The 27,881-nt window shown below is 47.9% G+C and overlaps 1 protein-coding gene across 1 annotated transcript in view; it reads right to left on the bottom strand.

The window, feature by feature from the left end:
* The window catches only part of LOC132575758 (1-phosphatidylinositol 4,5-bisphosphate phosphodiesterase zeta-1-like), a 181,763-nt gene that overhangs the window by 35,179 nt on the left and 118,703 nt on the right, over positions 1 to 27,881 (bottom strand). Inside the window, exons 11-13 of the mRNA XM_060244448.1 lie at positions 26,471 to 26,689; positions 11,127 to 11,283; positions 7,000 to 7,116 (exon numbers count right to left, since the gene is read on the bottom strand). Coding sequence (XP_060100431.1) covers positions 7,000 to 7,116; positions 11,127 to 11,283; positions 26,471 to 26,689 — 493 coding nt within the window. The remainder of the gene's footprint in view (positions 1 to 6,999; positions 7,117 to 11,126; positions 11,284 to 26,470; positions 26,690 to 27,881) is intronic.

Here is a 27,881-nt window from a genome sequence, read left to right as displayed (position 1 = left end):
TGTCCAAATATTAGAGTGTCATCCGGATAGCACTGGCGTAGGGTTGCCAAGTCCATTTCAAGAAATATCTGGGGACTTTGGGGGGTGGAGCCAGGAGGCATTGGAGGTGGAGCTAGGAACAAGGGTATGACAAGCATAATTGAACTCCAAGGGAGTTCTGGCCATCACATTTAAAGGACAGCACACCTTTTTAAATGTCTTCCTTCCATAGGAAATAATGAAGGATACGGGCACCTTCTTTTGGGGCTCATAGAATTGGACCCTGTGGTCCAATCGTTTTGAAACTTGGGGGGTACTTTGAGGAGAGGCACTAGATACTATAATGAAAATTTGGCGCCTCTACCTCAAAAAACAGCTCCCCCAGAGCCCCCAAAACCTCCAGATCAATTCCCCATTATACCCTATGATAATCGATCTCCACATAGGGAATAATGAAGTGCTCAGCAGACGTCCCCCCCCCCCCGTTTTTGGTGACTCTGAAGTGAGGGATTGGTCTCTCTACTCATGAGTTGCAGCCAACTTCTTCCAAGTAACACAGACACCCCATCCCAAGAGGAAGCCTTTCAATCGGAGACTGGAGCCTCTGGAGGGGGAACGTCACATGGTAGCTTTGGGGGCGAGGCTTCCCCCTGCCAGCCAGCTGACTGGGGGTGGGAAGGAGCCTGGGAAAGCGGAAGAACCCCCGCTGGGACCTGGGGATTGGCAAGCCTACACTGGCGTGATGACATCACTTCCTATGCAACACTGGCAACATGGCCTGGTTTTCCTCTTTCTGCCGGCCAGCAGCTGGGGGGGGCAGGGTCAGAGCCTGGTAGCAGGGGACCCCCACTTCTATCGGGGGCATCTGGGAACACCACCTGATTATGCAATTTGTAGTAACTGCCTAATATTTGTTTTCTGATTTGATTCTACTTACTTCATAGTTGTGGGTTTTGTACATCACAGAAGCAGGTCGTAACTTAAGCCAGATCTTAAGGCTAGTGCCACTGGCTGTCTTCAATATTGTTTTGCTCGGGGGGGGGGGGGGGGGTTGTAGCAGGAATTTCTTTGCATATTAGGCCACACACCTCTGATGGATCCAATCCTCCTAGAACTTACAGTAGGCCCTGTACTAAGAGCCCTATAAGTTCTTGGAGGATTGGCTACATCAGGGGTGTGTAGCCAAATATGCAAAGGAGTTCCTGCTACAAAAAAAACCCTTTTGGTAGTCGCATTATCAGGGCTTTTTTTTGTAGCAGGAACTCCTTTGCATCTTAGGCCACACATCCCTGATGTAGCCAATCCTTCTGGAGCTTACAGTAGGCCCTGTACTAAGAGCTCTGGAAGCTCTTGGAGGATTGGTTATATCAGGGGGTGTGGACTAATATGCAAAGTAGTTCCTGCTACAAAAAATGCCCTGCGCATTACAAAAGAAAAACACTAGAATTCTTAGCTGTAACTACTTTGCTTTGAGTGTGGTCACACATAAGGTATTGTGCACAGGCACAGTTCACAAGACAAAGCCTCCTAGGACTAGAGTTGTCATTGCCAACCTCCAGGTGAGGCCTGGAGATTTTCTGGTATTACAAGTGTCATTCAGACTACAGATTAGAGAAAGTGGCTGCTTTACATGCTGGATTTGATATCATTATACTTTGCTAATATCTCTCCACTACCCAAATCCCCCCTCCCCCTGGCTCTTCTGGAGGAATTTCTGAGCTCGGAATTGGCAGCCCCATCTAGGATCCTGGAAGACGTAAGAGGTGTTCCCATCTATGATCACACAGTGGGAGAATGCCTTTTCATCCATTTGCTTTCCTGGTGCTTCCTCTATTTAGATTTTAATACTGACTCCTGGTTATTGCTACTTAACAATCTGGAAGCTAGCCTTAGGGATATATGCTCTGTAGTAATGCGTCTTGGGCAGCTCTGAGCTACATCACAGTTTGGTGTAATGGTTAAGCGTGCAGACTCTTCTCTGGGAGAACCGGGTTTGATTCCCCACTCCATCACTTGCAGCCGCTGGAATGGCCTTGAGTCAGCCATAGCTCTCACAGGAGTTGTCCTTGAAAGGGCAGCTGCTGTGAGAGCCCTCTCAGCCCCCACTTACCTCACAGGGTGTCTGTTGTGAGGGGAGAAGATATAGGACAGGGGTGGCCAACGGTAGCTCTCCAGATTTTGCCTACAACTCCCATCAGCCCCAGCCATTGGCCATGCTGGCTGGGGCTGATGGGAGTTGTAGGCAAAATCTGGAGAGCTACCGTTGGCCACCCCAGTATAGGAGATTGTAAGCCGCTCTGAGTCTCTGATTCAGAGAGAAGGGCGGGGTATAAATCTACAGTATTCTTCTTAAAGTTATTTTAAGCAGAATCTGAAGCCATGGGTTGAAGCGGACCCTGGTTTCTGACCCTGATTTAAGGATGACCTAGGTTATCCAAAGCCAGTGTGGACACCTGGACACATGATGCTACCCTACACTGAATCACAGACCATCAGTCCATTGAGGTCAATATTGTCTATGTCTACTCAGACTGGTGGCAGATCTCCAGGGTCTCAGGCAGAGGTCTTTCACACCACCAACTCCCTGTTCATTTTAACTGGAGGTGCCAGGGTTTGAACTTGAGACCATCTGCATGCCAAGCAGATGTTCTACCACTAAGCCACGACCTCTCCTTGATGAATTCACATAGCCGCACTTAGAAGGGTGTGGAATTGGACATAGGGCGTAAAGGATGCTGTGATTGACTTCATATTGCAACATTGCAAGTTGCTACAGCAGGGCTCATACAATCAGATCGGCCTCTTGACCACAGGAGATTTTTGTGCACTTCTGAATTTCCATGAGTGCAAGGAGCTCCTGCTGTCATTCTTTCACCTTCTAGATTGCGTGGGTATCGATCATTTGCTTTACACAGCAAAATTGCAGCTATTTTCTTAATATGAATGAATACTGATTAAGTCATTTAGAACCATTATTGTGGGTTCCTGTTTCTCTAGTGCTACAGCAATATCTCCAAGAGCTTTCTGAATTCTCTAATCTTGTATCTGTGGGTTTGGTTTTTTTTTAATGGAGTGTGTCGAGAAATGTAATGCAAACGATAACATTCCATTTAAATAATCACCTTGAATTTCCTTCTTTGCAAATAAATCACTGCTTTCCCCAATTTGATTTCATAAATAACAGAAAAGAGTTGCACGGCTATCCTAACCTGCTTGTTTCCACAACTATACTGCAGTTGTATGTGTGTGGCATACTAATAGATCTGCGTTGAGTATATAAGGTTCTACTCTATATGTTTCATTGTTTTAGAAGCATTGTTGTTCAAGGGACATAGCACCCAAAAAGTGCGTGCATAAGGTTTTGGTTTTTTTAAATATATATACATGTTTATTTATTCGATACATTTAACATTCTGCCTCTCAACAAGGTTTCTTGGGAGGCGAAGAGATTAAAGCGTTTAAAAATCGATCACACACAATAAAATGTAATCAATAATACAGTAGCATAAAACTTTAAATCCACAGCACAAAAACTAAAGCTGCAGACTTATGCACTCTTACTTATGAGCAGGGCTTTTTTTTTTAGCAGGAACACACAGGTACACTGTTCTGGCTGGTTTGGCATCAGGAGGTGTGGCCTAATATGCAAATGAGTTCCTGCTGGGCTTTTTCTACAAAAAAGCCCTGTGTGAAACAATGGTGCCATCAGAGGTGTGGCCTAATATGCAAATGAGTTCCTGCTGAGCTTTTTCTACCAAAAAAAGCCCTGCTTATGAGTAAGACCCTTTAACAGTGCAATCCTAAAAACACCTTCTGGGGAGTAAGCCCCATTAAATAGACCTATGTAGGATTCCAAGTAGACTTGCTTAGGGTAACGCTGTAAATGTAGTAGGGCTAAGTGAGCACATAAAAGATCCGAGTGACAGGAAACTCACATAATAATCCTATGGTCTTCTAAGTCCATTGACTTTACAAGGACTAAACACCATCAAAAATCCCTCTTACTCAGTTACCAGAGGCCTTTGGGTTGGTTGCTCTCCCTGTCTAGCCTACCTCATAGGGTTGTTGTCTGAGGATAGACAGGGTGGGGGAGAACCATGGACGTTGATTTGAGCTTCTCGGAGAAAAGGTGGGGGAAAAACATAATGGGGAATTTTCTGATGGCTCCTTTTGAACTCTGTAAGGGTTTGGCAGACAATGAGCTGTCTGTCTCCAAGTGGGGCTTAGAGATCTCCCAGAAATTAAAAGCTGAACTCTAGACTCTATAGGGATCAGTTCTTCTGAGCAAAATGGCTGCTTTAGAGAGTGGGCTCTATTTATTTATTTCATTTGATTTCTTACCCAATCCTAGAGTTGGCAATCCCCAGTTGGGGGCAGGGGATCCCGATTCGGAGGCCTTCTCCCTGCTTCAGGGTTTTCAGAAGATAAGGACTGGGTGAAATGTTCACTGGGCACTCCATTATACCCTATGAAGATGGGTCTCCATAGGGCAGGGGTGGCCAATGGTAGATCTCCAGATGTTTTTTTGCCTACAACTCCCATCAGCCCCAGCCATCAGCCATGCTGGCTGGGGCTGATGGGAGTTGAAGGCAAAAAACATCTGGAGAGCTACCATTGGCCACCCCTGCCATAGGGTATAATGGAGAATCAATCTGTGGGTATCTGGGACTCTGGGGGGCGGTAGAGGCACCAAATTTTCAGCATAGCATCTGACCCCTCTCCTCAACAGAATTCTCCAAGTTTCAAAAAGATTGGACCAGGAGGTCCAGTTCTGTGAGCTCTGAAAGAAGGTGCCCTCAGACTCATCCTCCATTATTTCCAATGAAGGGAAGGAATTTAAAAGGAATTCAGTCCCTTTTAAATGTGATGACAAGAACTCCCTTTGGGGTTCAATCGTGCTCCTCACAAATTTGCTCCTTGCTCCACCCCCCAAGTGCACAGATATTTTATTTGTTTCCTGCCCTCCCTGTGAACTGTGATTTGTTTCCTGCCCTCCCTGCCCTCCCTGTTATATTTGTATCCTGCCCTCCCTGTGAACAGGCTCAGTCAGACCTAGGGTTGCCAAGTCCAATTCAAGAAATATCTGGGGGCTTTGGGGGTGGAGCCAGGAGACTTTGGGGGTGGAGCCAGGAGAAATTAGGGGTGGAGCCAAGATCAAGGCTGTGACAAGCATCATTGAACTCCAAAGGGAGTTCTGGCCATCACATTGGAAGGGACAGCACACCTTTTTAATGCCTTCCTTCCATAGGAAATAATGAAGGATAGGGGCACCTTCTTTTGGGGCTCATAGAATTGGACCCCCTGGTCCAATCCTTTTGAAACTTGGGGGATATTTTGGGGAGAGGCACTAGATGCTATGCTGACAATTTGGTGCCTCTACCCCAAAAAGCAGCCCCTCCAGAGCCCCAGATACCCATGGATCAATTCTCCATGTTTTCTATGGGAATAAAACTCTATAGGGAATAATAGAGTTCCCAGCAGACATTTCCCTCCCCTCCCCCCGCTTTCTGACGACCCTGAAGCGGGGGGAGGGCCTCCAAACCAGGGGATCCCCTGCCCCCACCTGGGGATTGGCAACCCTAGTCAGACTTGGCAACCTGTTCCTCCCGAAACCAACTTGGAGTGGAGGTCAACAGTTCATAACTGTACAATAAAACCTTCTAAGGTACAACATAAGTTAATAAATTACAATAAAATCAGTAAAATAAATAACAATAAAATCAGTAAATCAGCTAATATTTAAGACAGCATAAAACACATAGAAAGGGGTGATATAAAACATCTGAAGAAGGGAACAAAGGGGAGAAAGAAGAAGAAGAGAAGAGATTGGACTTACACCCCTCCTTTCACATGGAGTCTCAAAGTGGCTTACATTCTCCTTTCCCTTCATCTCCCCACAGCAGACACTCTGTGAGGCTGAGAGAGCTCTGAGAGAACTGTGACTGACCCAGGGTCACCCAGCTGGCTACATGCGGGGGTGGGGGGACAGCGGCAGCTCGTGGTGGAACAGCACTCTAGGCAGGGTGCCCTGCTCCCTCTGAAAGCGGCGGGGAGCAGCCATGCACCTTCGCTGCGGAGCGTGCTGTGAGGCTGCCCTAGCTCTGCCCCTGCGTCTGACGCAGCCAGCAGAGTGATGGGTAGCCCCATGGCGCACTCTGCAGCACAGGCGTGTGGTTCCCCCGCAGCCGCTTTCACCGGTATTTCCCTCACCACAGAGGTGAGGGCGGGTGGGAGGGCCATCCCAAAGCCCTCCCGGGGCTCGCACTGGCACCCTTGCCAGGGCTGCACCCAGGCTGCCTAGTGAAAGAGCCGGCCCTGTGTGGGGGCGTGAGCAATCAAACCCTGCTGCTCTTAACCATACACCCAACTGGCTCTGAAGGGGAGAAGGGAAGGAGGGGGAGGCCAAAACTTGCTGTACCCTATTGGCCTATTGGCTAACTACCCGATACTGCCCTCAACCATACAAGCATAGCCAGCTTTAAGAGGGGATTGGATAAAAATATGGAGCAGAGGTCCATCAGTGGCTATTAGCCACAGTATATGTGTGTGTGTGTGTGTGTGTGTGTATACACACACACACACCCATATATTGGCCACTGTGTGACACAGAGTGTTGGACTGGATGGGCCACTGGCATGATCCAACATGGCTTCTCTTATGTTCTTATGCCCAACAGAACAGATGGCACTGTACCCCACTGACAGCCCTCCCCTCCCCAAACCCTGCCCTTCCTAGATACCCCTCCCTCCCAAAAAAATCACCAAGCATTTCACAATCCAGAAATGGCAGCTCTAGAGACAAAACATGAATTGTCCAGAAATCCACATCAATATATGTCTACTTACATCCCCTTGACTTCAGTGGGAGTTTGGCCCACGTTCTTACATTATCATGTTCTCAATAACAAAGAGTTTGGAAGGACCCCATTTGACCTACTAAAAACTTATTTCACTAAATGTAAAGAGTAGATTAACAAAAAAAATGACATTACATCTCATTACATTAAATCACCACACCTACCTAGCTGGCACCCAACATTCCAGAATTCTTGAGGATTGTAATTGGAAGAGTTTGTCCGTGTTCCTTTGGGGTATATCCTTGAAAGAAATCTGATGTTGTGTTGGATAAATTCAGTAGCTGCCAAGAGACATTTTCATATGAACGTTATAAATAGAGGTGTGAAAACCTGATGTAAAATCTATGATTTTGTACTTTTACCAGTTTAATCTTGATTTATGTGCATAATAAGATATTCTGATGTGCGCGCCTGCCAAATTCCACAAGTATTTCTACATAGCTTCCTTCCCAAATTAAGTACAAATTTGTAGACAAGTTCATTTCATACAAAGATGCATATTTAAATTCATGATTCTGACAGAAATAGAAGAACAGTAGGTGTTTCTACTTGACTTTTTCTCTATGTTAAAGAGTCTCAGAGGGGCCCCATAGCTGCCAACTTCTAGGGGCCTGGAAATCTCCCATAATTTCAACTGATCACTAGGCTACGAAGATCAGACCCCCCTGGATAAAGAGGCTGCTTTGGAGGGTGAAAGAGCCCCATGGCACAGAGTGTTAAAGCTGAAGTACTGCAGCCCTAAGCTCTGCTCATGACCTGAGTTCAATCCGCGGTGGAAGCTGGGTTTTCAGGTAGCTGGCTCAAGGTTGACTCAGCCTTCCATCCTTCCAAGGTCCCAGCTTGCTGGGGGGAAAGTGTAGACGACTGGGGAAGGCAATGGCAAACCACCCCATGAAAACGTTGTGAAAGCAACGTCAACCCAGAGTTGGAAACGACTGGTGCTTGCACAGGGGACTTTTCCTTTTCCTTGGAGGGTGAACTCTCTGGCATTATATCCCACTGAGGTCCCTCCTATTCCCAAACCTTGTCTTCCACAGGATCCAATTTCAGCTCTCCAAGGATTTCCCAACCCAGAGCTGGCAATCTTCTCTTGCACACAAATCCAGCCCACACGCACAAATTAGCACACACACCTCTGGTTTGTTGTTGCACATGCCCATTGCTAACCTTGGTTAAAATGGACTCGGGTTTGATCCTGGGGTTATGTTGGGAGCCCTGAATGAAAGTGAGTTCTCAAAGTGAGTTTAGAACCATACCTTTTACCCTTGACTGGCCCAAGGCTTCATATGGAGAAGAAGAGAAGAGTAGATTTTTATACCCTGCTTTTCTGCATCTTAAGGTGTCTCAAAGCAGTTTACAATCACCTTTCTCTTCTTCTCCCCACTACAAGGACCTTGTGAGGCAGGTGGAGCTGAGAGAGTTCTGTGAGAACTGAGACTGTTCTCAGGTCACCCAGCAGGCTTCAAGTGGAGGAGTAGGGAATTAATCCTCCAGAGTACAGTCTGGAGGATTAGCATGGACCACATAGTGCAAAAAGAAGGTGAGAGAGATGCGGAAGAGATTCACACATTAAAGGTCTTGAACTTGACTTGAGTCTGGAGAAGAGGAAGTTGAGGGGGGACATGGTTGTTTTCTTTCAGTATTTGAAAGGCTGTCCCTTAGAGGAGGGCAGGGAGCTGTTCTTGTTGGCAGCAGAGGAGAGACAATCATGGGTCTAAATTAAGAAGATGAAGATGAAGATATTGGATTTATATCCCGCCCTCCACTCCAAAGAGTCTCAGAGCGGCTCACAATCTCCTTTATCTCCCTCCCCCACAACAACACCCTGTGAGGTGGATGGGGCTGGAGAGGGCTCTCACAGCAGCTGCCCTTTCAAGGACAACCTCTGCCAGAACTATGGCTGACCCAAGGCCATGCTAGCAGGTGCAAGTGGAGGAGTGGGGAGTCAAACCCGGTTCTCCCAGATAAGTGTCCGCACACTTAACCACTACACCAAACTGGCTCTCCACAAATTAAGGGCTGGAAGGTACCAGCTGGATATTAGGAAAAACTTTTTTACAGTAAGAATTGTTCAACAGTGAAATCAGCTACCTAGGGAGGTGGTGAGCTCCCCTTCACTGGCAGTCTTTAAACAGTGGCTGGACAAACACTTGTCAGGGATGCTCTAGGCTGACCATGCATTGAGCAGGGGGTTGGACTAGATGGCCTGTAGGGCCCCTTCCAACTCTGTGATTCGATGAGTGGGAGGAGGGGAGGATGTATACAGTTCATGAAAATCCATAGGTTAGCCTGAGTTAGGACCTCCATCTTTTAACTAACCCCCCCCCACACACACACACACACACACACTCTCCTAGGGTTGCCTACTCTATCTTGAGGCATGCTTGGAGATTTGGAGGTGGTGGAGTCTGAGAAAGAGTTCAGCAGGGATGTGATGCCCTAGAGTTTCCCTCCAAAGCTGCCATTTCCTCCTAGAAAACAGATCTCTTGTCATTCTAGGAAAATTCCAGATCCCCCAATGGAGGTTCGGTAACCTGGCTATCAGTGGGAGGTTTGTGGTGGGGACAGTATTCCCGGAGAAAATTTTTAAAAAATAAGCCCTTATCTACTTACAGTAAGTTCTGACCATAGAGTAACTGGCTATTCCTAGAGCTACCTAGAAGTGACAAGGACATCTCTAGGAATCACCAGAAACTCTATGGTACAATTGCCATGAACTTTCTGCAATTCCTAGAGCTTCTTTCTTTCTGTTTTTAATTTTCCTCTCCAGAATGCCATTCCCTTCTCACAACCCTCCTGCTGGTTGCCAGGTTACCAGCCTCCAATAGGGAATCTAGAGTGGAACGATTGTCTCTGATTTGGCCCAGTTTCCACCCACCATTGGGCAAGCATCGGCAGCCAAGAGCTGAATTGACCTGGAGGTTTCCTGCCATATTTGGACAAATGGGAACCCTATCTACAACCCTTACTTCTAGTTTCACGCAAATTGGACATAAGGCATCAATCCTTGGAGTAACATCAGCACTAGTGCTCAGAAGCACAAGTTTCCATTTATTTACCTCCCCCCCCCCCTTCATTCTTTTTTTTTTAGTAGAATTTACCTAAGTAGAGAAACAGACAGCTCACTCAAAGCTCTAGACACAGTGAAATGAAAGCAATGGCATTCAAGATGAATGTGGAACCTGCGCTAGAAACACACTGTGGCTTGCTGGTAGGGTTTCCAAGCCTCCAGGTGGGGCCTGGAGCTCTCCTGCTTTTACAACTGAACTCCAGCTGGCAGAGTTCAGCTCCCCTGGAGAAAATGGCTGCTTGAGAGGGTAGACTCTATGGCATTGTACCATGCAGAGGCCCCTCCCCTCTCCTCCCCAAACCCTGCCCTCTCCCAGCTCTACCCCCAAAGTCTCCAGGTATTTTCCAACACAGACCTGGCAATCCTAATTGCTGGTTCAAGGCAGGGTTGCAGCAAATTAGAGCACGCGTGGATCCATGTTGTAAGGAGTAGAGCTGTGGCTCCATGTAACATCGAGAGAAAGAGGCTGAGGAAGAACTATTGAAACTGTGAGGAGTCCTTTTAAAAGCGGTTCCTTATTCTCTCTGTCCCATCACGAGTGGAACACTAAGAATTTAAAGACTTCACCCATGTCTTCATTAAGTCCTATTTGAAGAGGCTATCATTCTTTGTGACTGCTGAGATACTTTGTGGGGAAAATTTCAAGAATGCTCGGTGTTCCTTAGTTTTGTTTTTGTTTTACTTCACTAAAAACACATATTTACACGCTTTGCGTGAAAGTTTTATTGCTTCCGGTGGTTATCTTGTATTGCTTTTCCCCTGGAGAAAATGGCTGCTTGGAAGGGTGGACTCTATGGTATTGTACCATGCGGAGGCCCCTCCCCTCCCCAAACCCTGCTCCACCCCCAAAGTCTCCAGGTATTTTCCAACATGGACCTGGCAATCCTACTTGCTGGTCCGAGGCAGGGTTGCCAACTCTGGATTGTGAAAGTCCTGGAGATTTGGGGGCAGAGCCTTAGGAGGGTGGAATTTGAGGAGGGGAATAACTTCTGTGGAATATAATGCACCAGAGTCTGCGTTCCAAAGCAGCCATTTTCTCCAGGGGAACTACTTTGTCATTTGGAGATCAACTGTAATTACAGGAGTTTTCCAGGCCCCACCTGGAGGTTGGCAACCCTAGCAAGAACAGTGGCCTATAAATTGTTTCTTATGACTCAAACAAAGTGTGCGGGGGGGGGAAGCTATGAGATTAGCTTTGTCCAGGTGAATTTCAGAAATTACCTTGAGATTTTGCCATCTTTCGGGCTTTCCCTTCACTCATAGAGTGATTTTCATAAAACTTCTGGTTTTCTCTTGAGTCTTCAAAGCTGATAAACTTCCGAGATTTGGCATAAATCACCAGTTCTGAGAGAGCCAGGGCAATCTTCACTTTCTTCATCTGGAAACAAGATGGGAGAGAATCCAAGATGTAGCTTAGTGCTTTTTTTAACATTTTCTCAAAATGTATGCCAGCTGAAAACAACCTCATGTGATTCATGCTGGTTACTATAATACAGGGTTCATTGCGCTGTTCTTGAAGATTGTGTGGAAGTTTCAGTTGTCAAGATGTAGCCCCTGGCTGTTTTGCATATTTCACCTGTGGAGGAAAGTGTCACCTACTGTAGTGGCTTCCACTGTTTTGGGGTGCAATTCAAAGTGCTGGCTTGAGCTATAACACTATGCCCTGAGTTATTTGAAGGTCCTCACAGAGAATCCTGTCTGCTCACTTGAAGACCTTACCTCAGGTGGCTTACCTTCTGAGTGATAGGGCAAATTTTCTGTTTGAAATTCGATTTCTTTATCTCAAACAGTTTGATGGATCACTGAATCAAATAATAATAATAATAATAATAATAATAATAATAATAATAAGTTTTTATTTATATCCCGCCCTCCCCGCCGGGGCAGGCTCAGGGCGGCTTACAAAAACATGATGTGGTATCATGATATAACAATACAGGTAAAATCAATTCGCAGTATAAATACAAATATAAATATAAATTAATGTTAAAAAGCTAAGACAATACGGTGGTGCTACAGTCTCTATTTATCCAGGCAGCGTAATATTCAGTCTGGTCACGTCTTGAAGGCTTCTTGGAAGAGGGCAGTTTTGCAGGCCCTGTGGAACTGGTTGAGGTCCCGCAGGGCCCGCACCTCTTCCGGCAGCTGATTCCACCATTGGGGCGCTTTTATAGAGAAGGCCAGCTCCCTAGTTGTTTTAAGTTTGGCCTCCTTAGGCCCAGGGATTTCCAAAAGATTTTGTGAACTGGAACGCAGTGCTCTCTGGGGAACATATGGAGAGAGGCGGTTCCTGAGGTAGGCAGGTCCTTGGCCATATAGGGCTTTATAGGTGATAACCAGCACCTTGTAACGAACCCGGTATACAATTGGCAGCCAGTGCAGTTCCCGCAGCCTAGGCCACACGTGTTCCCACCGGGGTAGTCCCACTAGCAGCCTGGCTGCTGCATTCTGCACTAGCTGTAGTTTCCGTGTTCGGTACAAGGGCAGCCCCATGTAGAGGGCATTACAGTAGTCTAATCTCGAGGTGACCGTTGCATGGATCACTGTTGCCAGGTCACCTCACTCCAAGAAGGGGGCCAACTGCCTTGCCCATCTAAGATGAAAAAAGGCGGATTTGGCAGTGGCCGCTATCTGGGCCTCCATTGTCAAGGAGGACTCCAGTACCACTCCCAAGCTCCTGACTTCACGAACTGGTACCAATGGCGTCCCGTCAAAAGCTGGAAGGGGAATCCCTCCTTCCGGGGCGCTGCGGCCTAGGCAAAGGACCTCTGTCTTCGCTGGATTTAATTTCAGTCCACTCAGCTTGATCCAATCAGCAACGGCTTGCAATGCCCGGTCCAGATCTATAGGGGCATCAGCGGCCCGGCCTCCCATCAATAGGTAGAGCTGGGTGTCATCAGCATACTGGTGACAACCCAGCCCATGTCCCCGGGCGATCTGGGCAAGGGGGTGCATAAAGATGTTAAATAGCATTGGAGAGAGAATCGCCCCCTGAGGCACCCCGCAATTAAGTTTTCTTGAGATATAGGCACATGGACGGAGCACCCCATTTTCCCCCCTCTGCATTAGTATGGCTCCCACTGCGGCGTCGGAGGCGTCGCATTGGACCACGAAGGGTTTCCGCTCGTCAGGATGAGCCAACACGGGTTCGGAGGTGAAGAGGCGTTTTAGTTCATTGAAAGCTTTTTGGCATTCAGGCGTCCACGTTAGGCGTGCGCCCGGTTTTTTCGCCTCTTCACCCTTCCCTTTGGTTTTGAGAAGTTCTGTGAGGGGGAGCATGACGGTGGCAAACCCCTTAATGAAATCGCGGTAAAAGTTAGCGAACCCGATAAAACTTTGTAACTGCTTGCGGGTTCGAGGGGGCTCCCAGTCTAGTACCGCTTGGACCTTTGCGGGGTCCATGGCCAATCCCTCCCCCGACACCCGGAAACCCAAATAGTCCAATTCGGTCTTGTGGAACTCGCATTTTGACAATTTAGCGTACAGTTTGTGTTTGCAAAGGGTGCGTAACACTTTTCGGACCAGGGGCACATGAGACTTTAGATCTTGTGAATAGATAATGATGTCATCAAGGTACACCACCACCCCCTTAAACAGGAATTCCCGTAGCACTTCATTGATAAAGTTCATGAAAACACCAGGGGCTCCCTGCAGTCCGAAGGGCATGACTAGGTACTCAAATTGTCCCAGGGGGGTGTTGAATGCCGTCTTCCACTCATCCCCCTCTTTGATGCGGACGCGGAAGTACGCGTCTCTGAGATCAAGCTTAGTAAATACTTTGCCCTTTGCTACGGTGTTCAACAAATCCTTTATCAACGGGATCGGGTAGGCGTTGGACATGGAAATCCCGTTTATAGCACGAAAATCTGTGCAAAGCCTAAGAGACCCGTCCTTTTTCTTCCGGAAGAGGACGGGGGCGGCATGGGGGGCAGTGGCCGGCCGTATGAAGCCGCGCTTAAGGTTCTTGTCCAAAAACTTTCGGAGTTCAGCTTTTTCCGCCCAACCCATGGAGTACAGTTTCGCCTTGGGAAGCTGTTGCCCTGGGATCAGCTCGATGGCACAGTCCGTAGGGCGGTGGGGCGGTAGCTCGTCCGCTTCCTTCTCGCTAAACGCTAATCTTAGATCTTGGTATTCCTTGGGGATCGAGGCGACTTCCTCGAGAGTGAGGCAAGCCCGCATGTTCTGGGGAGGAGCGTGCGGCCCCCATTCGGGGCGCCAGTGGTGATGCTCACACCTCCAATCCGGGAACCGGACGATCTGTTCCTCCCACCTTATGTCTGGTTGGTGGCGGGCGAGCCAAGACGAGCCCATCACCACGTCAAAAGAGCAAGAGGGGGCAATTACAAAAGTTTCAATCCCCCAATGCTCCTCGGTTCCCACCGGGACTGCCTGAGTCTCTAACGCACATGGTTCCCCTCTCATGGGCCCCCCGTCCATCTGCTGGAACTGCATCGGCTGTGGTAGGGGGGAAGTGGCTAATCCCAACGCCTCAACTAGGCGGGGGGTGATCAGTTCCCTGTTACACCCGGAGTCGATCAGCGCTCGGGCGTGCATGAATCTCTTTAGGTTAGGGTTGAGGAGGGTAACGGCCATAAAAAGTAAACCCCCTGTTGCTCTCACCGTGAGGAGTGCCGGCTGTTGCTGGACCTGCTTTGTGGCACCCATTAAAGCAGGTCGCTGTCGTTTCCCGCCGACTCGGTGTCGTCCGATTCCTCGGTCGATTCTTCCACGGTAGCCAATTCGGTGGTAAAATCCTCGTCAGTCGCCAGGGAAGTGGCGACAGAGCCCCGGCTGGGCTCCTTCGAGCGGCCGCTCTTTTTCTTCTTCGGCCCCGGGGTAGTTGTCTTCGCCGTGGGTGGGGCGGCACCCACTTTCACTGGGCAGTTGGCAGCGAGATGATTTGGGTCTCCGCATTTGAAGCACTTGCGAGCCGGAGACGGGGTGGAGGTCGCCGGTGTCTTCCTCCCTTCGGATTTAGTCGGTGTGAGTTTCGCCGCCTTCTTTGCCAGCTGCTGCCGTCGCATCCCCACATGTTGGAGGTTGGTCTCCACCTCTCCGGCCAGCTGGATCCATCCGACCAACGTGTCGGGTCTCCCCTGACTGTAACAGCGGTCGAGGATTGTCGGGTTCAGACCATTGATGAACGCGGTATATTTCATGACCTCGTTCCATCCCCTTGCCGCCGCGCAGTACCCCAGGAACTCGGTGGCATACTCGCGGGTGGAGCGGTTGCCTTGCTCTATGCGCTGAAGGGCGGCGACAGCCTTCTCCTCCCGTAGGGGATCGCCATACTGGCGGAGCATCGCGTGCAGGAACCCCGCCACCGTAGCTAGTTCGGGTTTTCTTCCCATAAAAAGCCCGACGTACCACTTGCGGGCCGCGCCTCTCAGTCGGGACGCGATGTGGTACACTCGGCTGGCTTCGGTCGGGTAATCCGCACCCCAGTGGGTGAAGAACGTGTCGCACTGAATGGTGAAGTACTCCACGTCCTCCGGATTCCCATCGAAAGTAATCTTCAATTCTCTTCCTCGACCCTCGGCCCCTCCCGGGGCTCGCGGCGCCCCCGGCGGCGGCGCGGGGCCCGGTAGAGCCGGCAGGATCGGGGCGGGTGGCGCCGGGGCCCCTGGAGCGGGCAGGGCCGGCAGCGCCGGGGCAGCCGGGGCCAGCGGGGCTGGTGGTGCCGGGGCAGGTGGAGCCGGCGGCGCCGGGGCGGCCGGAGCTTGCGGCGCTGGGGCGGCCGGAGCTGGTGGGGCCGGGGCGGCCGGAGCCTGCGGCGCTGGGGCCGGCGGAGCCGGCGGGGCTACGGGCGGTTGCCCCAGCGGTAGCCCTCCTATCGGAACTCCCAGGACCGCAGTTTGCAAGGTGCGGAGCTGGTCGTAGATCGCGCCCAGGTTCTGCTGCAACTCCTCGGCCATCGTCACGCGGGATCGATGCACGTCGTCGTGTATCTCCCGGACCCAGTCGAATAAGTCGTTGCGAAGGGTCCGGATCTGGTCGTCTCCCCCTCGGGGCGCCGGACCCTCCTCTTGGTCGCCGTCGCCGTCTCCGGCTCCCCCTTCGCCCAGCATGCTTCGGTACCGCTGCTCCGCGGTGTCGATTGCTGCCGTGGACTTCCGCGGGCTCCAGGTTCGCGGGGCTGGGAACGCGGCGTCGACCGAGAAAGGCGCTGGGACCTTAATCTTGCGCCGGACTCCCGTCACATTAGGGTTGAGCGGCGGGTCCTCTGTTGGGGTGGTGGGCTCTCCGTCGTCTGGTACTTTTGCCGCCATCGGGCCAAGCCTCCAGTACAGATAAGCCACTAACAATGGGTTCACTGTTATAATGTCAGAACTTAAGAACTTCAAACGGATCCCATACTTGGTTACAAAGTTAGGATTTTATTGAAGAGAACTAAGCACTGGAAGAGGCAAGATAACAGTGATGGCGAGAGCCAGCACCAGCACAATTTTATACACGTAAAACAAACATCTCACAAAGCCCCAATTCACACCGTTACAGGCACATCTGTCTTCTCACCATCGCTATCAGTAGAGAGGATGCCTCCCTACTTCGAAGGCCATGCTGCTCGGCTTCAAAGGGTCCCAGGGTGAGAATGTGCAGAGACATAGCATAACTCATTCTACAACCCCAAATATTTTGGATACCAGTGGGGCAAAGTTAATTACTATTCAAGCATTCTGGGTCAAGCAAGGGTTACAACATGGAGTCAGTTTGGTTCAGTAACAAAGCAGTTCTAAGTCATAGTAAAAATACATTGCAGCATTGGTCACATTATAGGGGACCAGCAGTAAAGATACAAGTTCTGACAGTGGGTGCCTCTGAGACAGCTCTCCCCCAATCGCCACCCTTTGTCCTCGACCTTCAAGGAAAGAAGAAAGCCACTGTAAGGCTAACCCCTGAATCCCTGCGTCGGCGAGGCGGCGGGTCAGCAGCTGGTGATCGACCATTATCGAACGCCGCCGATAGGTCTAGCAACAGCAATACCGCCCCACCACCTCAATCCAGATGTCGCTGGAGATCATCCATGAGGGTTGACCAACACTGTCTCTGTCCCGTGGCCCGGGCAAAAGCCGGAGTGAAAAGGATCTAAGGTGGAAGCGTCATCCAGAAAACTCTGTAGCTGCAATGCCACAGCCCTCTCTATTACTTTGCCCAAAAAGGGCAAATTTGAGACCGGCCGGTAATGCGCCAATTCGGCCGGATCTAATGTAGTTTTTTTCAAGAGAGGGCGGACCACTGCCTCTTTCAGAGGAGTTGGAAAAAGACCCTCTGAAAGAGATCTATTTACGATGTCCTGTATAGGACATCGTAACTCCTCCTGGCAAGCTTTAATTAACCAGGAGGGGCAGGGGTCCAGATCGCAAGTTTTTGGGCGTGCAGCAGAGAGGATTCTGTCAACTTCCTCCAAGCTGAGGGGGTCGAAACGATCCAGGATCAAATCAGAAGGCAGGCACGGAGCCTCGAGTCCACTTACTGTATCCAACATGGCGGGGCAGTCGCGGCGGAGCGATTGGACTTTGTCTGTAAAAAATTTCGCAAAAGCCTCACAGCCTATCTCCAATTCCTTAACGTTTGGCTTGCCTTGCGGCAGTGTAGTTAAAGTCCGAATTGTTTTAAATAATTGTGCCGGGCGCAAATTTGCAGACGCAATCTTGGCCGCAAAGTATGTCTTCTTTGCGGCCTTGACTGCCATCTCATAGGACCTCATAAATTCTCTATAAGATGTTACAGTCGCTTCATCGTGAGTACGTCGCCATTGCCTCTCTAGCCATCTGAGGCCCTGTTTCAGCTGGTGCAATTCTGGGTTATACCACGGGGCCAGTCTGATCCGAGGTCGCAGAGGGCGCCAAGGTGCGATCTCATCAATGGCCGTAGAGAGTCGGCTATTCCAAGACTCAATAAGGCCTTCGAGGGAACCGCCAGAGGGCCAGGGATCCCGTAGAGCCATTTGGAACCGTTCCGGGTCCATTTGGTTCCGCGGGCGAGCCATAATACGCTCGTCGCCTAAGTGGGTTTGGGATGGAATGTCCATACGAGCCCTGAGAGCAAGGTGGTCCGACCATGGCACCACTTCTGTAGTTACATCGTCCACCATAACCCCGGCCGCAAAGATCAGGTCTAACATGTGGCCAGCCTGGTGGGTGGGGGTTGTGACAAATTGAGAGAGTCCCAGTGTTGCCATGGATGACACTAGGTCCATTGCCGGCTTAGAGGTCGGGTCATCCGCATGGACGTTGAAGTCGCCCAGGATCATCAGCCTTGGGTGCTCCAACGCCCAGCCTGCCACGGCCTCAAGCAGGGATGGTAAGGCGTTGGCCGGTGCGCTAGGTGAACGGTACACCAGCCAAATCGCCAACCCCTCTCCAACCTCCCACGCCAGGCCCGCACATTCGATACCCTCGATCTTTGGGGCAGGGAGTGCCCTGAAGGAGTAAGCCTCACGTATGAACAATGCCACTCCTCCCCCCCCACCCACTAGTCCGTGATTGGTGAAAGACCGAGTAGCCCGGGGGAGCTGTTTGAGAGAGAGCTACCAGATCTCCCTCTTGTACCCAGGTCTCGGTCACGCAAGCCAGGTCCATGTCCTGCTCGAATAAAAACTCTCAGAGGACAGAGGTCTTATTATTAATGGACCTGGCGTTACATAACACCAATGATGGAGGTGGGTTACTACTATCTGGCCCTACTACCTGCCACCCTTGGGATGGGACACAGACTGGAAGGTGACCGAGCCCTAATTGATCTCGGTCCCCTTCCCTTGTATCGTTGTCTGCTTCCACCGCCATACCTCCCTCTCCCCATGAGCACTAGAATCCCTGTGCAAATAATCATCAAAAGCCATTTAACGTGAAAGCAAAAATATATTTATTACTACAAGGGAATGGGGTACTGGGAGGTAAAACAACAAACACTAAGAACTACATGCTAACACAAAGAAAACATGGCTAAGAGAGAAGGAAGACTGAGAGAGCTTCCTGCTTCTTCTTGACTTTGGGCTGCTTAAACAAAGGAGTCACCTGACTAACTGATCAAACAAACAAGTTTTCCCACTTTGTCTCTTGATTGACAGTAGCCAGGATCTTCTTCCTAGGTCATGCAGGCAATAGGGAATCTGGTACAGTATTAACCCTATAATGACTGAACTTTAGAACATTGCAAAGGACATGCAGAACAGATACATCATTCCAACACCCCTTCTCAATGTCTAATGTGCAAGTTATTATGCATTCAACAGTCACTCATTATTCACTGTAGCATTCACATCAATTAGATTCAACATTTCACGTAAACATTCAAATCTAGCACAAGGTAATGGCTTGGTAAGTATATCAGCTATCGTTGCCTCTGTACAACAGTATTCTATCTTGATCAGCCCCTTCTGGTGTAGATCTTTCACTAGCTCACATTTAACACCAATAGATCTACTTCTGGCTGTTCTACTTTTCCTTTTACATATAGCAATACACGCTTGATTATCTTCAAACATTATAATAGGTACGGGTTCTTTTATCTTGAAGTCTTTCCGCAGATGAAAAATCCATTCAAGTTCACTGCAGGCACTGGCTGCTGACACAGCTTCTGCTGTAGATTGTGCCACTATGGTCTGTTTTCTGCTAGTCCATTCTACATTTCTGTAGAAGAACAAGTATCCACTGGTCGATCTGTAATTGCACAATTCTTCTGCACAGTTGGCATCCATGTATCCAACCAATCTGGAATGCTCATAAGGTTCAATTATCGCTCTATTGTATCATAGAGTTTTCCCTCCCAAATAGCTAGAGCATCTGGGAAAACCATAGAGTTTTCCTGGAAATGCCTAGAGTGGCCGGTGAGCGATGTTGCCGGCGTGATAACATCACTTCTGGGTGATACCATCGCACCGGCGACAACGGAGGAGGTTCCCCCCCCACACTGGTCCAATGCGGGTCTACAGGTTGGAAACCTCTAGGGCAGGAAAAAACCCCTCCCTGGACCAGGGGCTTGGCAGCCCTACAATAGTGTCATGATCTGAGGCCTAGTGTGGGCTAGAGGGCAGGGAGAAGCCTGCCTAAGAGTAGATACAGAGGGCTACATCTCCCAGGATCCCTCCTGTTCCTCTGATTGAGTGAAGAAGTTTTGGAGGGAAAACTAGCCCAAGGGGGATGGGACTTGGGAGGAAAGTATAAATAGGCCTGGCTGGAAAGGAAGTTTGTTCTCTCTACAAAAAGGCTGCAGGAGAGAAGGCAGCTGAAGAGATTCCTTGCCCAAGGGGTGAATTTTTGGTATTAGGGAGCGCAATGTTTAGAAAATTGCTTTGAGGCTTTTCTTTTCCTTTCCTTTCCTTTTCGCACCAACCTTTCCTGTTTATAAATTTCACTGCTGCATAAAAGATTTTATTACCCACTTACTATTTGAGCACTGTAAATAAACTGTTACACTGTGGGGAGGGACAGTGGCTCTGTGGTAGGGCATCTGCTTGGTAAGCAGAAGATCTCAGGTTCAATCCCCAGCATCTCCAACTAAAAAGGGTCCAGACAAATGGACATGAAAAACCTCAGCTTGAGCCCCTGGAGAGCTGCTGCCAGTCTGAGTAGACAATACTGACTTTGATGGACTGACAGTCTGATTCAGTATAAGGCAGCTTCATATGTTCATATGTATATGTCCTCATGTCTCTTTGGTCACAGTTCAAAGGTTTTCTAAAAGGAAGATAGAGGGGTGGTTGGGTGCTCTGGGCCCTCCCATGCAGACTTTTTACCAGACAGGTGGCAGCCAGTAGAAGCCTGCTGCATGACAAGTAGTAATATGGAAGGATAGGAAACAGGAAATAGATGGGAGGAAAAGATTTGGCCTGTGCTTACAGCGGCTTACTGTGGGTTGCAGCAGTTATTATGCCTGTTTAAGCTCTACAAAAAGTTTCATTTGTAACTTAAATTGTGCTCAGATGCTTGATTACAGTATGAAATATTTAAAGGGAAAGACTGAGCGGGCACTCGCTGGCAATCCTTTTGATGTAAGTTAAGGTACCATGAATCAGAATGCAAAGGCTAGTCTAAGAAGCCAACAAGATCCTATGTACGGGCAGGCGCATTGCAGCTCCTGAGCCGCGCATAACTCTTCAGCCGATGCAGTCAAGAAAGGAATGAAATATATTTATTCTTGCTCCATCTCCTTCTGTGTCACATCTACCGGCTAAGACAAACATGCTCAGCTAGAATTTGAGTCCAAGCAATTTTAATGAAGAATAATACGTTGACGTGTCCTGAAATCATGAAGAAATGTAGGGAAAGGACAGAAAGTAACCTTCTCGGGAAACCATCGCAAGAACTTCATTCTGTGCAGCGCAAAATGTATTTATTGATTTGCTTCAAACAGGAGAGCACTCTATGCCGCTTGTCAAATGTAAAATAGTTACTCTTTGTTCGACAACATTTTACATAGAGATAAGGAACTTAGAAATGGAGGGAATGCCCTGACACAGGCATACATTAATGCATGGGTACTCTACTCTTATACAACATTAGAGGAGCAACTGGTCACTGACTTTAGGCAAACAAAAATTGTCCTTCATCATCACCATAATCTCCTTTGATAAAAGGCCCAAAGTTCCCCCCCACTGGAGATGATAGTCACCATGATTTTGGGTTGGCTTAATTCAAATGAACATGTGCAGGGATCTGTTGAGGCTGGGTGAGCAGGTGTCAACATGGCAAATTAGGTTCAACGTGGCCAAGTGCAAAGTAATGCACATTGGGGCCAAAAATCCTAACTAGAAATACAAGTTGATGGGGTGTGAACTGGAGGGAGACTAAGAGATCTTGGGGTCGTGGTAGATAACTCACTGAAAATGTCGAGACAGTGTGTGACTGCAATAAAAAAGGTCAACGCCATGCTGGGAATTATTAGGAAGGGAACTGAAAACAAATCAGCCATTATATCATAATGCCCCTGTATAAATCGATGGTGCGGTCTCATTTGGAATACGGTGTACAATTCTGGTCACCGCATTGGAAAAAGTCCAGAAAAGGGCAACTAGAATGATTAAAGTGTTGGAACACTTTCCCTGGATCAGAGGTCCATCAGTGACTATTAGCCACAGTGTATTGATAGAACTCTCTGTCTGGGGCAAGTGATGCTCTGTATTCTTGGTGCTTGGGAGGGGCAACAGTGTGAGGGCTTCTAATGTCCTGGCCCCACTGATGGACCTCCTGATGGCATATGTTTGTTTGTTTTGTTTTTTTGGCCACTGTGTGATACAGAGTGTTGGACTGGATGGGCCATTGCCCTGATCCAACATATCTTCTCTTATGTTCTTATGTTGCAAGGGTGCCCATTGGTATCAAACCTCAGGAGTTGGTTGGTAGTTGATTGGTATACTCCCTGGAGAGCTTTGCATTCCACTGATCAACATCTACTAGTTATCCTTGACCCAAAGGACATCCACTTAGCCTCAACCAGGGACAGGGCCTTTCCTGTCCTGGCCCCTAGATGGTGAAACAAGCTCCCACCTAGGATCAGGGCCCTGCAGAACCTATTAGAGTTTTGTAGGAACTATAAAAGCGGAGCTCTCCAGGCCTTTGGTTGAGGTGACGAACAAACAATCATTTGCCCACCCTGCTAAAACTGCCCTGTTCATCTGCCCATGCGGAGTACTGGTATTATTAACTTTGTTGTAACTCTTGTTCAGTGTTCCCTCTAAGCTGAGTTAGTGTGAGCTAGCTCATAATTTTTTAGCCTCCGGCTCACACATTTTAGTCTTAGCTCAGGAAAAATGGCCCCAGAGCAAACTAATTTATGCAGAAGCTCACAACTTTAATGCCAGTAAAACTCATGAATTTTTGTTCACAAGACTCCACAGCTTAGAGGGAGTATTGCTACCGTTACCACCTGTCCAGCTCATGGGGTTATACTGTAATGCAATGTATATTTCACCATCTTTTAATTGTTTTAAAGCATCTATTGTATTAACTGGTTTTAATGTTTATTAACTTATAATGTTAACTTCTGGGCCCACTTGCGGTAAGGCGGGATATAAATCCAACAAATAAAACAATAAATAAAGGAAAGACAGAAAGTGAAACAGAATACTGACACAGAACTACATTATTTGTTTGTTTGTCTCATTCACACCTCTCCTTTCGCCCTAATTGGGACTCAAACCAGCTTACATTATTTATTTATTTTATTTTAGTACGCTTATATTCCACCCTTTCCCGCGAGTGGGCCCAGGGCAGATCACAGCATGCAAACAACAATAAAACCTACAGTTCAGAGTTAAAACCATACATTAAAATTAAACTTTTCTCCCTTTCTCACAATACAAGAACTCATGGGCATTCGATGAAATTGCTGAGCAGACAGGTTAAAACGGATAAAAGGAAGTACTTCACCCAAAGGGTGATTTACATGTGGAATTCACTGCCACAGGAGGTGGTGGCGGCCACAAGCATAGCCACCTTCAAGAGGGGTTTAGATAAAAATATGGAGCAGAGGTCCATCAGTGGCTATTAGCCACAGTGTGTGTGTGTGTATAAATAAATAAATAAATAAATTTGCCACTGTGTGACACAGAGTGTTGGACTGGATGGGCCATTGGCCTGATCTAACATGGCTTCTCTTATGTTCTTATGTTCTTAAACAAGTAAAAACATTGAAACAATAAATACGTGCACCACAGGCGGGAAGGGCACATCGTACATGATAGGCAATTATAGGCCCAGATTAAAAGATGGTCGTAATAACAGGATAGCACTGCAGTATAACACAATGTCACCACAAGGGAGGTCAACTGATTGAATAATAGCTGGAATAGGACGCCCACTGCCTCAGCCATAAGACAGGAGGAATAGCTCCATTTTACAGGCCTTACATAATGGGAGTAGCTCAGGTAGGGCCCAGATCTCCATAGGGAGCTGATTCCAACAGGCTGAAAAGGCCCTGGCCCTGGTTGAGGCAAGTTGGACGTCCTTTAGGCCAGGGATGATCAGGAGGTGTTGCATAGCCGATCGCAACGACCTCTGGGGCATATATGGGGAAAGGCGGTCCCTCAAGTATGTTGGTCCCAGACCACGTAAGGCTTTAAACATCAATACCAAAAACACATCATTCTCTTCTCCTCCATTTTATCCTCACAACAACCCTTTGAAATTAGTTAGGCTGAGCAAGTGATTGGCCTGTGATGACCCAGTGAGCTTCCATGGCATACGTGAGGATTCGAACCTGGGTCTCCCAGATTCTAGTCCAACACTTAACCCCTACACCAGGGATGGTCAAACTGTGGCTTGGGAACCACATGTGGCTCTTTCACACATATGATGTGGCTCTCAAAGCACCCACCCGCCCCCATCAGCCAGCTTGGAGAAGGCATTTGTCTTTATAAATCACTTCTCCAAGCCAAGCCAGCTGGGGGCTTGTAGAATGCATTTGAGTTGCTTTCTTTCCACCTCTTCCTCCCTCCTCTTTCTCCATCTATTTGCCTTCCTCCTTCTGCCCACTCTCAAACATCTGATGTTCATGTCTTGCAGCTCTCATCTGACGTTTGTTCTATGTTCTTATGTTCTTAAACTCTTACATTGAGCAAGTTTCCTTTCCCTACACCAGGGGTGGCCAATGGTAACTCTCCAGATTTTTTTTTGCCTACAACTCCCATCAGCCCCAGCCAGCATGGCCAATGGCTGGGGCTGATGGGAGCTGTAGGCAGAAAAACATCTGGAGAGCTACCATTGGCTACCCCTGCACTACACTATACTATTACTAATGTAAGTCATATGTGACATATCTGTTTTTGAGCAGCTGGAAGTTCCAAGATGATATTTTCACAACAAAAATCCACTGGTAGAAGAGTCACAGTGACAGGCACTCCAGCAGCTCCACCCCATTTACAAAACAGCCCCCATTTTCACCCGATGTTAGAAGGAATTTTTAAAAGCCTTCAACCCTAGTGAAACATCAAGAGGGACAAGGCCTTCTATAGATGCTCAGGGATGAGATTTCCAAGGAGAAAGGACTGTCTCCATCTTCCAAAGCCCCGGTTCTGTCACCGCCACTGTTCTAACTTGGCAGACTAGGGTTGCCAATCCCCAGGTGGCTGCAGGGGATCCCCCGGTTTGGAGGCCCTCCCTGTCAGACATTGTAACTTGCCTTAGAATGTGCCTTGCTTAGATGAGTTCTCTTGACCTAACTAACGCCATTTTGTTTGCTAATACTAACCCTGAAAATAAAGATGTGCATTTCAAACAGAGAGGGACAGTTGTAAAATCCCATGGGAGGAATTTCTCACTTGGCAATCACAGGCGCCTTGAGCCTTTGAAGATGGTATGCTTCAAGGTAACCAGCAGGGAACCTTCCTGGGAATGAGATAAGGGGGTATGGTAACAGACAACTGTCTCTCTGGGTGTGAGAATGGTTCTATTGTTATGCTTATGTGTATTCTACAAAACCCCAAGGATAACCTTGGAATGTATCAAACTCAACCTGCTTCTATCCCAGACCACTAGTTCTCAAATAAATGGATTAATTTTGAAACAAAATGATTCGTTCTTGTTTGAAGTTCCAATGTCTGACACTCCCCCCACTTCAGGGTCATCAGAAAGCAGGGGGGAGGGAAATGGCTGCTGGGCACTCCATTATTCCCTATGGAGACTGATTCCCTTTCAAATTTATAATTTTTATTGAGTTTTATCAGATTACAGCAGTGTAATAGCCATTAATAAACAGTATAATTGTTATTACTGTCAATTTTAACAAACAAAAAGAAAAATATTACCAAATTATCATGCTTACAATAGCAAGTGTCTGTAAATAAATTCTGACTTTAAAAAAAAGTTCTTAAAAATAAATCAGTGAGTGGTACATACATCATGTTACACGGCAGGATTTCCTGTTAAGAAAGTGATTCCTGGGAACCAAGGAATTATGATTTTTTTCCTCATAGGATAACGATAACACAGAATAGTAACAACCATAAGCTAACTTATAATAAATAAAATACTTCCAAATTTTGTTGTACCAACATGGAGACCGATTCCCATAGGGTATAACTGAGAATTGATCTGCGGGTATCTGGGGCTCTGGGTGGACTATTTTTCGAGATAGATGCACCAAATTTGCAGCATAGCATCTGGTGCCACTCCTCAAAATACCTGCCAAGTTTCAAAAAGATTGGACCAGGGGGTCCAATTCTATGAGCCACAAAAAAAAGGTACCACTATCCGTCATTATTTCCAATGGAGGGAAGGCATTTAAAAAGTGTGTGGTCATTTTAAATGTGATGACCAGAACTCCGTTTGGATTTCTTTTATGCTTGTCACAACCTGGCTCCACCCCCAAAGTCCCCAGATATTTCTTGAATTGGGCTTGGCAACCCTATGTCAGGCTGACGGATTTACCAAGGGGGCTTGTGGTCACGAACCCAGTCAGCATGTGGGTGTAAATGGAAGAGTTGTATCAATCCACATCATGAACTGAGGAATTCTTATTTAAAGAAGAAAATCCCTGGAACATTTAGGTCTTCTTCCCTGGAGATTTCTTCAATTCAGGAGGATCCATGAGGTTCTGAACCTTCCCTTTCCAAAAGCCATACTTACTTTTTGTTTCTTCCGAGGGGGACCTGCACCTTTTGAAGCCCACCGCCTCTTTTTAAGCAAGGGCTCCTTGGCGGAAGGTTCGTCATCGAGGTCGTCATCCGTGCTCTGTGCCTCCTCAAATTCCCCGGTCTGGCCATGGAAGTCTGTGCCTATGCGCTCAAGTGTTTCTTCAAGTGTCCCAAGTTTCTTGTTTTTGATAATTATTTTGAATTTTAACACCTGTAATTAAAAAAAAATTGGAAATAAGGACCACAAATTAGAACAATTGTTGTTTGCTGACATCACTTTGTCCTTTGCCAACATCAAAGATGGCCGTTTTTCAGACTAAAGCCGTTTAGAGAAATATTCCTGCTCAAAATGCTCAGGAATCTTTTTCCTTCAGTCCTAGGGGCTCTCTGTGACTGCCAGGAAAAGAGTTCTTTCAAATACCCTTAATCAGGGTGGCCAAACTGTGGCTTGGGAGCCACAAGCGGCTCTTTCACACATATTGTGTGACTCTTGAAGCCCCCACCACCCCGTTAACTGGCTTGCAGAAGGCATTTCTCTTTAAATCAGCATGATGTGCCCAGTGTGATGATGTCACTTCTGGGTGATGTCATCACATCAGGTGCAAAAATCCCCTGCCAAAGCCAAGGTAGGATTCGGCAACTCTGCTAGTACCTGAGCCCCTTTAATTGAGGATGCCGGGGACTGAACCTGGCACCTTCTGTATGGCGAGCAGGTGCTCTACCACTGAGCCATAGCCCTTCTTTTTATAGATGGGGTTGCCTTACTTCTGGAGGAGGTTTAATTAAATGAATGAAGAATCAGGGTTTTTACCCTAGCCTTCAAAAATCCTTGCTGGGTCTCCCACTTTATGATTTTTCCATAGAGTTGTTGTAAATGAGAGAGCATCCAGTTAAAAACTGTAAATGATGTCATGGGGTGCACCAGTAAAAACTGTAAGTGATGTCATGGGGTGCACCAGTAAAAACTGGAAGTGATGTCATGGGGTGCACCAGTAAAAACTGGAAGTGATGTCAGTTTGCCAGGGTGATGCCAGCATGCTGGTCCCCAACCCTTATTACTCCCACAGACAGGCAACCATACCTGCAACCAACCCTAACCGCCAACTCACATTTTACTGTCCAAGAATTGTTACCATAAGAAGTAACAATGAAATTCATTGCCACAGGAGGTAGTGGCAGCTACATGCATAGATGGCTTCATGAGGGGATTGGATGAACATATGGAGCAGAGGTCCATCAATGGCTATAGATGGAATTCTCTGTCTGGGGCAGTGATGCTTTGTATTCTTGGTGATTGGGGGTGGGGGGGGGCCAACAGTGTATAATGCCATAGAGTCCACATTCCAAAATGACCATTTTCTCCAGGTGACCTGATCTCTGTTGCTTGGAGCTCAGCTGTAATC

This window comes from Heteronotia binoei, chromosome 8, assembly GCF_032191835.1.
Source record: "Heteronotia binoei isolate CCM8104 ecotype False Entrance Well chromosome 8, APGP_CSIRO_Hbin_v1, whole genome shotgun sequence".
Taxonomy (NCBI): Eukaryota; Metazoa; Chordata; class Lepidosauria; order Squamata; family Gekkonidae; genus Heteronotia; species Heteronotia binoei.
The sequence above is the reverse complement of the archived record's forward strand: the minus strand, read 5'-3'. Positions and strand labels throughout refer to the sequence as shown.